At 41.7% G+C, this 12,554-nt stretch overlaps 1 protein-coding gene across 4 annotated transcripts in view; it reads right to left on the bottom strand.

Annotated features, from left to right (window-relative positions):
* Positions 1 to 12,554, bottom strand: part of CFAP95 (cilia and flagella associated protein 95) — an 85,359-nt gene that overhangs the window by 52,915 nt on the left and 19,890 nt on the right. For 3 of the 4 annotated variants that reach the window (XM_063787759.1, XM_016960937.3, XM_520445.9), the window contains exon 2: positions 8,674 to 8,782. The exons of the other annotated variant lie outside the window; for it this stretch is intronic. In XM_063787759.1, the coding sequence (XP_063643829.1) occupies positions 8,674 to 8,782 (109 nt within the window). The remainder of the gene's footprint in view (positions 1 to 8,673; positions 8,783 to 12,554) is intronic. 4 annotated transcript variants of the gene reach the window in all.

Here is a 12,554-nt window from a genome sequence, read left to right as displayed (position 1 = left end):
AGACACATAACCTGCGTGACTGGTACAGGGAATGAAGAGAACACTTATGACTTCTCAGGTTATATATTTCAGGTTGGCCAGACTATTCTGCTGAGGATGACTTACCCTTGGCAGAATCTCTTATGGCAAGATTCATTTTAGATAATCCCCAATTGACAATTCTTTCCTGGGTTCTTTACAGGCACCCAGAAAGTATATTCCTCTGACCCACAGTGAAGGAAGCTGTATTGGTCCGTTTTCATGCTGCTGATAAAGACATACCCAAGACTGGGTAATTTACAAAAGAAAGAGGTTTAATGGATTTACAGTTCCACTGGGCTGGGGAGGCCTCATAATCATGGCAGAAGGCAGTGAGGAACAAGTCACATCTTACATGGATGGCAGCAGGCAAAGAGAGAGAGTGTGCTTGTGCAGGGGAACTCCAGTTTTTAAAGCCATTAGATCTCATGAGACTTATGCACTATTACAAGAACAGCATGGGAAAGACCCGCCACCATGATTCAATTATCTCCCACTGGGTCCTTCCCACGTTATAGGAGCTACAAGATGAGATTTGGGTGGGGACACAGAGCAAAACCATATTAGAAGCTCAGGTACTTCTCACGTCAAGCTTTTCCCTCTGATGCCACAGGCTGCTTCTGGAACCCTCCAGTCTGTAGCATTTTGTCAAGCATGAGTGAGACCCCAGTGCATCGAGTTCCCTGGGTGGTATCATTGAGGCCCCACTCTCAGGGTGGAAATTAAGGAGACACACTTCCCACCCCTACCCCTTAAGAGATTAGAGGGGTGGGATTCACAGCATGCACACTCTCTCCAGACAACTCCTCCAACTGCTAAATTATTTTGACCAGATCTGTTTGATTTCAACCATTTTTGTTTGTTTGTAAATCATCAAGGTGAATGAGACACCAAGCAGCTCAAAACTCAGTTACCGCCCAAATAATTTGCATGTTCTGCATGAGTGGGTTGGCATCTCACTTACTTGGAATAAAGGAGGAGCTGGCATCTATTATCTTAGATCTTCAGTCATAACTAAGGAAGAGTCTTATTTTAGCCTGTTAAGCAGCATTCCCCCTACCAACTGTAGCTTTTCTGCACCATTGCCAAAAAAAAAAAAAAAAAAATACAAAGGCTTGATTATCTTTTAAAATCATCACAAAGACCATACTTATTTCTCAGAAGTTTTGTCCTTGGAAATCCTGGCTGTTTTCACATCTAGGTTAACTCAGCAGTGCCATGTAAAGATTCTAAAGGATCCGAGAGAGGCCTCTGCAAATAAAACTGCTATTATTTTGAACAACTGAGACTCATAGGGTGCAATCAGAAAAATAATTTTATTGTTTTCCACAACTACCTCTTCAAGCAAGCTTTTATGAGCTTCTTCCTTCTTCCTCTTCTTTTTTTTTTTTTTTTCTCTTTTTTTAGAAATAGGGTCTCACTGTCACCCATGCTGAAGTGTAGTGGCACAATCATAGCTCACTGCAGCCTCAAACTCATGGGTTCAAGCAATCCTCCTGCCTCAGCCTCCCATGTAGCTAGGACTACAAACGTGCACCACCACACCTGGCTTACGGGATGCTCCTTTTCCTGTCTCTAGCAGAAATAAATTTATAACAAGTCTCATTTCTTCATGATCACTCTGAGATAACAAAACCACTTCTTGTCACAAAATAGTCTCAATTAAATATTTAATATTAGTAAAATAAACACAAAAGGCTCTTCTAGTTGTCTGGGGGAAAGGAAAAGCAGAGCAGGTGGAGAAATAAAAAATTATCCAACCCGGCCTACCCTTCACACTCACTTCCCTCTGCAGACTTACCAGCCTAGAGCAGGCTGTAGCTGGAGGAAGAGAAAAGCTTTAACTCTAAATGAAATTCATCATTTTGATGAAATATTTTACTTATTGAAATGGGACCAATAGGCTTCTTATTATCTGAGATTGACCATAAAACCTAAGGAAGCTGCACAGCATTTTGTCCAAGCATAAAGGAAGAACCGATTCCAGAAAGCAGGGTAAATAGGCAGTGGAGGCAAAAAATATGGATGTGTGTGTCTCTGCATGTTTGTGCATGCAGGTGTGTGTGTATGTACGTGCACATGATTGCCCAATTCAAGTCTCATTTGTTCAACGTAACAGTTACACCTGCTTAAGCAAACTAATATAAATGAAAAATTAAAGTCTAGTTTCTGTAAGAGTTAAATTAGGGCATGATTACTGATGTAGAAAAGGAGCAGCAAATGAAAGTGATGGGATCAAAATGCTGGGTGGCCTGCTTTCATTCCCATCCCAAACGTCTGGAAATGACAGAGAAGATATTTGCTAGAATAAATAGACTCAGAGATGCAGCAGAAAACAAGGGAAGTACACTCAGTGGGCCAAAATTGATACGGAATTCCTAACACAGGAAAGCCAGATGTCATTGTGGTGATATTGGAAAAGCTGATCCAAAGTTGTTCCAGGAGAGAATGCTGAAACCTGTGACATCAACCACAAGCTCCAAGATTATGGAGACAGGAAGCAAGAAGAGACCCTAGCTCAACAGCCTACTATCCCCAAACATCTTCCTTTCCCCTGCAATGGCATTTAAAATATTCCATTTATAAACATTTGATCCATATACCCCTTTCAGGTGCTTAGATATGAATGCAAGAAGCATCTATAAGATTATAAGATTATGCTGGTCAAAATACTATCCTACAATGTCAAAGAAAAAAATACTTGAACCAATTAAGTAAATAATTGAATTTTCCATATCTGGTATAATTATATCCTTTGTATCCCTTTTAGGACATTAGTTTTCAAATGTCATATTTTTATTCACTAAAACAGCTCAGATTTAGGCTTATTTGGCTATTCTTAATCTATTCATAAAATGAATGCTAATATACTTTTGTACTATTCATTTATTTGCCATTTTTAAATCCAAAATATCTGTGATGCTGTTAATATTAGCCTAATTTGCTCAACAATGTTGTCCTGTTAGTTCCAAAAATGCCTTGGCATTTAGCCACTAGCTGTATAAGAAAAATCTGCTTAATAAATTGCTCATGTATTTCTTTGTTCATTTATGTCTGACAAGTTCTCAGCTTCTATGACACAGCATCATATGTGTTCTGTACTTAATCCTTCTAGGTGTATGGGATTCAACATGCACCCCTTTCTCAGAAGTGGTCTTTCTTTGGCCTCCCAGTGGCTCTCACTTTAGTATCAGCCTCACATGCTAGGAAGGTAACATAAGTGATTGTGATAGGGCCTTTGGTAGTGTTGTGAGGATCCTTGGGTGAGAGGCTTTACAAGTTGAAGCAATGATGATAGACATACTCTTGATGATTTTAGTTTTCATGGAATTCACCTGGGTAGAGATATGTAGCACCTGAATAAAGTCCAGGTAAAAGACTATAGTTTAGAATGCTATTACCCACTAAGCTTAGAATAAGACAATCAGGGCAAACCCAGTGGCTTGAATTACTGTTCTCCTGTGAATCTATTTCCCCAATGGCCTCACTTGGCCTCCTGAAACCTGAGGGACCATTGAAGTAGGAAATCAATTATCCCACCATGGAAACCTGAATGGTGTGTTTCCAGATTCTGCCAAGAGATGGTTCCTTTAGGATTCAGCTCCAGAGCTTCAAAGGAAACCATACCCAAACCTCCTTCCAACCCATTTCAGTTCAGGTACACCTCACAGCATCCTGATGTTCTTCCTGTCATAGCATCCATCATACCCTTTGCCACCGTGGTTATGTGTTCCCATTTCCCCTAGGAACCTATGAGTTCCTTATATACAGGCACCAATTTTTGAATTATGTTTCTCACCCTAGCACTTAGCATTATGCCTGGCAAAGTAATGGGGCCTCAAAAAATGTTTGTTGAATGTAGAACTTCTTCCTTTTGTCCTCTTCCCTTTCTCCCTCCTCCCCTTCCTCCCTCCCTTCCTTCTTTGTTTCCTTCCTTCATCCCTTCCTCCCTCCCTTACTTCATTTCTTCCTTCTTCCCTTTCTTCCACAAATACTTATTGAGCATCCACTATGTTCTAGGCACTGTTCTAGGAACTGGGGAGAAAACAGGGAACAAAATAGACCAAAGTCCCCACTTTCATAGAGCTCGTATTCTAACAGGAGGTGACAAACGATTAATAACTAAATAAGTCTAAAATATGTCCAGCAATGTAAGTGTCATGAAGAAAACTAAAGTAGGGAAAGGGGATAGAGAGATATGATAAGAATGGAATACTCTTTTACATACAAAAGGGCAACTGGCTTATTGAACAAGTGGGACTTATAAGTAGGTACAATCAGAAAACAAATCTATTTTTCCTCCATCACTGCCCATCCACAGTCATTTAGAGGACTAGTTCTTTCTCATGCTCCTTGATGAAATATAAAACAGGTCCCGGGGCGTTTCTGGTGACTCTCAGATAATACAAAACTTCTCTGGCTACTTTTGTCCCAAGAGGATTTTCACTGAGGTAATTAAAATGCCAGTCCCATATAATAGCCAAAACTTCAAACTTCATGGGAAGATTCTCATTCCTCCACCTTGGGGCTGCTTTGGCCTGGCCCACTATACTGGGAACAGGGGGCACAGTTGGCTTCTTCTCAATTATACCACCTGGACTTCTTCCCTATTCCCCACCTCCCTCTATCTCCTTGGGGACTGATGCCAAGGATGTGTGGAGATGAGGAAGAGAGAGAGGTAAATGTGGGAATGGCAGAATGTAATCTTGCTTTGGTTTCCCCTGGGTATGCTTATCTTTGACCCTCTCTGGCACTGGTGAATGTTCCAAGGTGACTTTCTTGGGAGGTTCTGGTAGACTTTGGGATCACCTCTGGGAACATTGAATGGCATGTCCCATGATAGAAGATGCCTCTGGCTAGACTTAAATGTCTTGCCTCAGCTCCTGGAAACCCAGTTAGACGCCCTCCCATCTCTCCTTTTTTTCCTTCTACAAATATTTATTGGGCACCTACTATGAGATGCTGTTCGACAGGCTCTGAAATGACTCCATGTCATTTTCTTCTTCCCCATGGTCCACAATGGATCCACAAGAGGCACATCTGGGACCGAGGATTCACACACCGTTGCTCCACCTCTAGAGGAGCTGGCTCCCTCTTTCTGCTCTGCTTCCTCTGACCAGTCACCAGAGTCTTGTGTCTAACTTCGTGAGGCACACAAGGGTCCTTGCAGATAAGACTTAGAGCACACTCTTTCCAAAATCCTCTCTGTACTATCAAACTCCTCTTGAGGCTTCTTGCATTTCAATTCTCTTATATCCCTCATGTGAGTGGGAGCCTATTAGTACCATCTTCTTTGAGGATCTTGCATAAGTGACCTAATTCTTTACTTCGGCACATGAGGCTATTGTTCTGTTCTTAGACTTTTAGAGCCTTAGCCAAAACGTAGACAAAAGTAAGTCCCATTTTAAACTCTGCTACAAATAAATGATGCTCACATTAGCTCCTGCAGCAGCATTTAAGGACAAGGACACCCTCAATCAGCTAAATGAAAGTGCGGTGGACGTACAAAGCAGCCACTCAGCAGCAATCTTGCAAAAAAACCAAAAATGTTAAGAAGGCATTCAGAAGGGGAAACAGATGGGAATAGGGCTAGCCAGCATGTGTGTGGACATAATTCAGGAAATAGGACAGAAGTTATGGCTAAGATGTAAGAAATCAAAGCCCCAACACATATGCAGTGAGATATACAATATCCAAGCCAGAGCAAAAAATAATCAGGTCTATTTTCTACAAGGAAGGTGCAGTGTAGCGGGGTAAAAAGGCCAGCACACTAGACGTGGAAAAGTTTGGTACTCCAAGAGGCAGTTTGGAAAAGTCTCTAAGATCTTAGCATTTAGAGCCAGAGAAGAACAATAGATTTTAATTTTTAATACACTTTCTAGCTGTTTGACTTTTCACCAGTGATTAAGCTTCACTTGTTCTCAGCTCCCTCATTTATCCAATGTGGATCACGCATGATACCTGCCTGAAGAGCTGTCCAGAGGATGAAATGAAGCACTTTTAATGGAACCATCTTGTTGAATTGATCCTATTGCATCAATAGGATGCAATCATAAAGCAATTTCATTTTTAATCAAACTGCCCCTTCCCTCCCACAGCAAGTTATTTCCTTTTGTTTAATAAAAGTCTTAGGCAAGTCTCTTCTTGACCACTACTGTCCCTGCCCTGAGGGCAGTGCACTCCCTCTTTCTGCTGTGCCATATCAGGCATGACCTCTCACATTTAGGTTTTTAGGCATGTGACTGGACCCCGTGTCCTCTAAAGTCCAGGACATACATATTAATCTCTCTGAGTGGTTCCCTTGAAACCTCTCTCAACTGGAGAAAGAGAGGCATAGAACCCACAACTACATGAATACTCTTTTAACTCTTCAGTCCCTTGTCTTCAAGGACATAACTACTCATACTGGTTTAATCTAATTTAGTCTCTTAGCAGGTCCTGCCTAGGTGGCCCAGATTCTTGCTTTAAGGCATGTGGTTCCTGCCAACTATCAAGATTGTCTTTAGGCCTTTACCAAAACTCTGTGACAACAGGAAGAAGGACTTGCCCATCCTCTTGCTATATCCAGCCTCACACCTGGCATGTGAAGGTGTGGGGGCTTGGCGCCAGTATCCCCTCCTTTTCTTTGCACTTGGGACCTTGGGTGAGTCATTTAAGATCTGTAAGTCTAGGTTTAGAACTAAATAATAATATATTTCTTGACAGCTTTATAGCTTTGTTGTGAAGAATGAAAAACAAGATGGATGAGCCAGTGCTTTATGCACAGAAAGTCTATAGGGAACAATGTAAATTGCTATTAAGATAGAGAATAGCAGTTCCATCAGAAATAGTGATTCCTCAGTCTATTTTCTTTTCTATTGAATACACATTCCAAATCTGGCAGGTGGAGGACAGGGTTTCAATGGCCATCAAAAAAAGACATACAGACAGTAAATACTACTATTTATTTACACATTCTCATTAAACCTGAGGCTTGATCACTGTAACGCACATAATATTGGGGAGGGAATGTTTGTGGTTCCTATACTTCATATCCCGCTTCATCTCACTTCCCCCATGATATGAGGTATAGGAATACCCAGAGACCAAGAGCATTTCTATATAGGAATCAAAAATGAATGTTTTTAAGGACCAAAAGTTCTTTAAAAACATCTTTAATATAGAAATCAAAAATAAATGTTTTTTAAGGACCAAAGTCTCTAAGTGCATGTCAAGCAATGCCTGAATTGCCCAGCTTACTCTTTTCCTGACCACAGCCCCATGCTGAAGAAAGCAAGGTGAAGCTGTGTTTGTGGGGGAATGGAGCAAGTGGATGTTGACTGAGTTGGGCATCACACTGCAGAGCCCCATCCACATGCTGGCTGATGACCCATGAGGCAGCCTGGTGCAAAGGGAAGAGGGTTGGGTGGAAACTGAGGAAATCATCAGATTCCCCTGAGATCTGGGCTATGGAGCAAGAGGTAAACCTGAGCAGAGAGAAATAGAGATGCCAAAGAGACTCTGTGTGTGCATGTGACACAGAGAGGTTGGGGTGGCGATGGGGATGCCTTGCTTTAGAGCTGTGTTAGTTCCTGCAAGTTTGCTCATTCCATATCCAGGCAGCTGTCACTTTACGATAAATCCCCATTCTCCAGGCGATCCTTATTACTCTCTGTCCACTGCAACTATAAGAGGAAAGGAGGAAATGGCACTGCTATGCTAAGCTAATTTGTCCTCATTACCTTGCAGAATGGAGAATCTTCTAGAACAATTTCCAATGTGGAATTATGCGTCTTTTTACACCTGCCCCATTTCAAATGCTGGTCTAAAACTAGCCCAGCCTTGGGGGGCGGGGGCAGAATGTGACACAAACCCAATCTTTTCATCACCTGTACGACCACCCTCATCAAATCACCAGCTCTTCATGCCCCGAGGCCATCCTCTAAGGCTAAATTGTCTTCAGCTAGCCCCGAAGCTCGTGACATTGTAGGACCCAATTTGGGGGTCTCCTAGGAGTTGAGCTCTTGCCTTATGCTGACTGGACAGACACCTAGGTAGCCAAGCAGTAACCCGCTCACCTCAATTCAAACAGGAATTACTTATGCCATAAATATTTTTCTTGTAACTGGATTGTACAAACATTATGAGACTGTTAATAGCATGTTTTAATTACTCACAACTCCACCAGCTTAAGATAAGCACAAAACACTTGAAACCAAAGACCAGGGTATAAACTCTCCCTCTTCCACACCCTAGCTGTGTGACTTTGAGTAAGTCGCTTAGTCTTTAAGAGCCTCTTTCCCCTCCTCTGTAATTAGAGATGGTAATACCTACTTTGCAGGGTTATTGTGGAGGTGAAAGGAGACATCTAGCAGGATATTGCTGCTGTAGTGACAACAGCATCATAGCAACAGGAACAATTTCCTAGGCACTTTTATGTGCCAGGCACCATGCCACATACTCAACTTGCTTCATCTCATGTAATTTGCCCAATCACTTTGTGAGGTAGGCACATTTTACAGGTAATGTTGCTTCAGCACACAGTGACTAAGTCATCTAAGTAACTAACACAGTTAACGAGGGATGGTGCTGCACAAAACACTCCTCCCTTTACCTTTTTATGTTTCACTATGACAAAGATTTCAGACTTAAAACGAAGTAATAGCAACTACTTACTGGGGATTCATCGGTTCCAAGTCGCCGATATGTTGAATTACACAGTTTTTTAACTTTCTCAGGACCCTCTATATCATAATCTTTGGGAAAAGCTTCTCTGTCACGGTGCCTTAAGAAAAAATTAGGAGTCCATTAAGAGATGAAGTTTATTTATTCTGTATTGCATTCAGATTTTTAAAAATTATCCAATGAAAATTTTCTATATTTGTAGTATTAAGTATAAATTTCTTAGATTTGTGATATATAAAGTATTTTCCATCTCTTTTCAAGTAATGCTGAGGCTAATTCCTAAAAGCAACCTAGCATAAGTGATAAAACTAATAATATCACCCAAACAATACTTATCAAACATAGTAATAGTAATTACTCAGTGATTCCAATGAACTGAATCCTATTTAATAATGTAGATTAGTTTACCAACAGTAAATTCTAAAATAAGACATGGTAATATCTTAGAAAGGCAACTTTCCACTTTGGAAATTCTTTCTACCATGAATTTTAATTACAATTTTTTTCAAAACAAGACAGCAAAGTATTTGCCCATATTGATTTATAACCTGTGCTTCCTGCTTCTAAAGAGGCAATAAAGGAAGCTGATAAACATGAGGTAGAAGAAAACAGTTCTTAAAAATGTAGATGGAAGAAGGAAAAAATATACCAAACATCTTGATTAAAAGAGTGATTAAGAATAATAAGAGGCAGGGAACAGTAACACACGCCTGTAATCTCAGCACTTTGGGAGGCAGGCAGATCCCTTGAGCCTAGAAGCTTCAAGACCAGCCTGGGAAACATGGCAAGACCCCATCTCTACAAAAAATACAAAAATCAGTTGGGCTTGGTGGCATGTGCCTGTAGTCCCAGCTACACAGGAGGCTGGGCTAGGAGGATCACCTCAGGGAGGTCAAGGCTGCAGTCAGCCATGATTGTGCCACTGAACTCCAGCCTGGGCAACAGAATAAGACCCTGTCTCAAAAAAGAAGAAGAAAGAAGGAGGAGGAGGAAGAAGAAGAAGAAGGAGGAGAAGGAGGAAGAGGAGGAGGAGGAGGAGAAGTAGGAGGGGAGGGGAGGGGCAGGGGAGGGGGAAGAAGGAAGAAGAGGATTTGGGGGTAGAGAAGGAAAAAGTAGGAGAAGTGGCTGGCAACTGAAGTAGCTATTTTTAATAGAACTTTCTTGAGTGAAATATAGGATGCTAAGACTAAGCAACCCTCAGAAGTTACTTTGCTTTAAGGGATACAGGGCTAGAATTGTTTAGGGGACACTCAAGTACCTGAGAATTCAATCATCCAGCCATTTGTTTATTCCACAAATGTTTTAAAATTCCTACTACATGCCAGGGACTTTGGTAGGTGTGGGGGATGCAGTGGGAAGTGAGTCTAATGGAGTCCCTGCCTTCAGTTGCTTGCAGTCTAGATAGAGAGACACAAAAATAAGAAAAATCTACAACATGGTAAGTGTGGGTAAAAAGCTAGGTAAGCAGAATTGCTTCCCTTAACCTAGGTTGGGCACCGAATCCAAAGGGCATCCTCTTTCCTTCCCCACCCCCACTGGACTGGGGCTCAGCCCCTGCACTACATTCCCATTAACACTCCTGCCTCCCCACCTCTGAGCATGACAGCAGAGCTCTGCAGTAGAACCCAGCAGCAAGGGAGCCCAAGGTGGGGCGGCAAGCAAAACACACCTGAGCCCTCTTCTCTCCTCACATCTGAGCATCAAAGTGCAGAACACTAAATGCTTTTTGGTAACCTACCAGCATTTTATGAGATCCTAACAGGAAGCTTTCACTTAAGTCCTCAGGGGGGATATTGGACAACACAAGCTCAACCAGGTCCCAGCTGTGTGGCCTTGGGGAAGTCACTTAACCTTTCTGTGCTTCCATTTTCACATGTATAATATGAGGACAGAAATAATAACAATACCTTTTAAGATCTTAATATGAATTAAAATTTTTTTAAAAAGCAGAAAATCCTTCATATGCTGTAAAGCATCATAAACATCTATGTATAGTGAATACTAATCGGGCTCCAAAATCTGGTATACATTGGAACTTAGTTTTGCCATAATTGAACTTAATTTTTCTTCCAAGCTCTCATTTTACCAAGAGGAAAAACCGGAATATTGGTCAATCCTGGATTTCTTCCAGTTCCGAGGGGTTTGTGTGGTGCCACAATGCCAAGAATCCATCTTTGTTGCCATCCTTTCTCCTTGCTTACACCTGCAGAAACACTCTCCTTCCCCTGTGGTCTTCCCTTACAGATCCATGCAGGTCTCCATCCTCCTGGGCTTGCCACACAAACTCATAGGTAGACTGGTGCTCTGCCACAAGGGTGCCACTCTCTAGCCCACCAGACACCTTCTAGTGTCTCTCTCCACCTGGGTTCCTGGAAACCCAGCACCATCCCTGGGTTATGTGCCTGATCCACCGAACAGATAGTGTTTCATCTCTCCAGCACTCTGGGCTTGGGGACACATGGGAGACCCAATCTTCAGCAGTTCTGAAAACATTACCCTGGGAATAGGGGGTGATGGGGAGAGCAATGACAAGTCCTGATATGGTTTGGCTGTGTCCCCACACAAATCTCACCTTGAATTGTAGCACCCATAATTCCCATGTGTCATGGGAGACACCCTGTGGGAGGTAATTGAATCATGGGGGCGGGTCTTTCCCATGCTGTTCTCATGATAGTGAACAAGTCTCATGAGATCTGATGGTTTTATAAAGCAGAGTTCCCCTACACAAGCTCTCTCTTGCCTGCTGCCATGTAAGACATGACTTTACTCATCATTTGCCTTCCAGCATGATTGTGAGGCCTCCCCAGCCATGTGGAACTGTGAGTCAATTAAACCTCTTTCCTTTGTAAATTACCCAGTCTTGTGTATGTCTTTATTAGCAGCATGAGAACGACTAATACAGGTCCCATCTGGCTCCAGGATTTCCAAAATCTTAACTCAAATTCAGGATCCCAGACAAATTCAAACATTCTCAGCTTTTTCTCTGGCCTTCTCCTATTTGTGTCCATGAATTCTTCATTTGCTGTGGAACAGGGTGGCTTGGCTCTTCATGCTCCCAAATCTATCGGGCTTATGCTAAGACCCAAGTTTTTGAAATCCAAATCCAATAATTTGGCTCTTTTGTTACCTGCTGGGTCATTCTTCCCTGAGGCAATAAAACCGGAGTACATCCCTACAGCAGCACTCAAGTGAAGGGGAAACATACCAGTGATATTTCAGCATATTTGCCCCAAGGCCCACCTCTTTATTAGACACTGAAGAAGGCCCAGGGCCCATACTTCTAGAGGCCTACAAAATAACTACTTTTAAATCCGAAATATATATATATATATATATATATATATATATATATATATATATAATCCAGCTTGGATTATACCTGTCTTTATACCATCAATCTAACTATCATTTTAAACTTTTTTTTTAATGGAAGAAGGGGCCCAAGAAAGCAAAGATATTTATGGTCTGTGAAAGTCAGTATGTGGCCCTAATGATCCTACCATATACTTTAAGTTTCATGATAACTAGATTCTTACAAAAGATGCAGATATGTTCTTTTTTCCTATAGCAACCTTAGATGGCAGGCAAAAACCTAGCATTAAAACCATGAATCCATAATGAAGGTGTTTCTTTGGGGGACTAAGCTAATGTAACTGGCATTTCCTCGTGCCTGCCGGCTGCCCACGGATACTGTGCCCACAGCCTGTGGGGCTCTGAGAGATTCACAGCCCCAAATCTGCCCCTACTCCCAAGAGGCTGCCAGCCTAGCAGAGAGAAATATACATGTTTAAAAATTATAAAATGTATAAAATATACTGTATGAAATATAGTAAAATATATAGACCCGAATAAAATATAAGATATGTCTTTAC

Source organism: Pan troglodytes, chromosome 11, assembly GCF_028858775.2.
Source record: "Pan troglodytes isolate AG18354 chromosome 11, NHGRI_mPanTro3-v2.0_pri, whole genome shotgun sequence".
NCBI lineage: Eukaryota > Metazoa > Chordata > Mammalia > Primates > Hominidae > Pan > Pan troglodytes.
The sequence above is the reverse complement of the archived record's forward strand: the minus strand, read 5'-3'. Positions and strand labels throughout refer to the sequence as shown.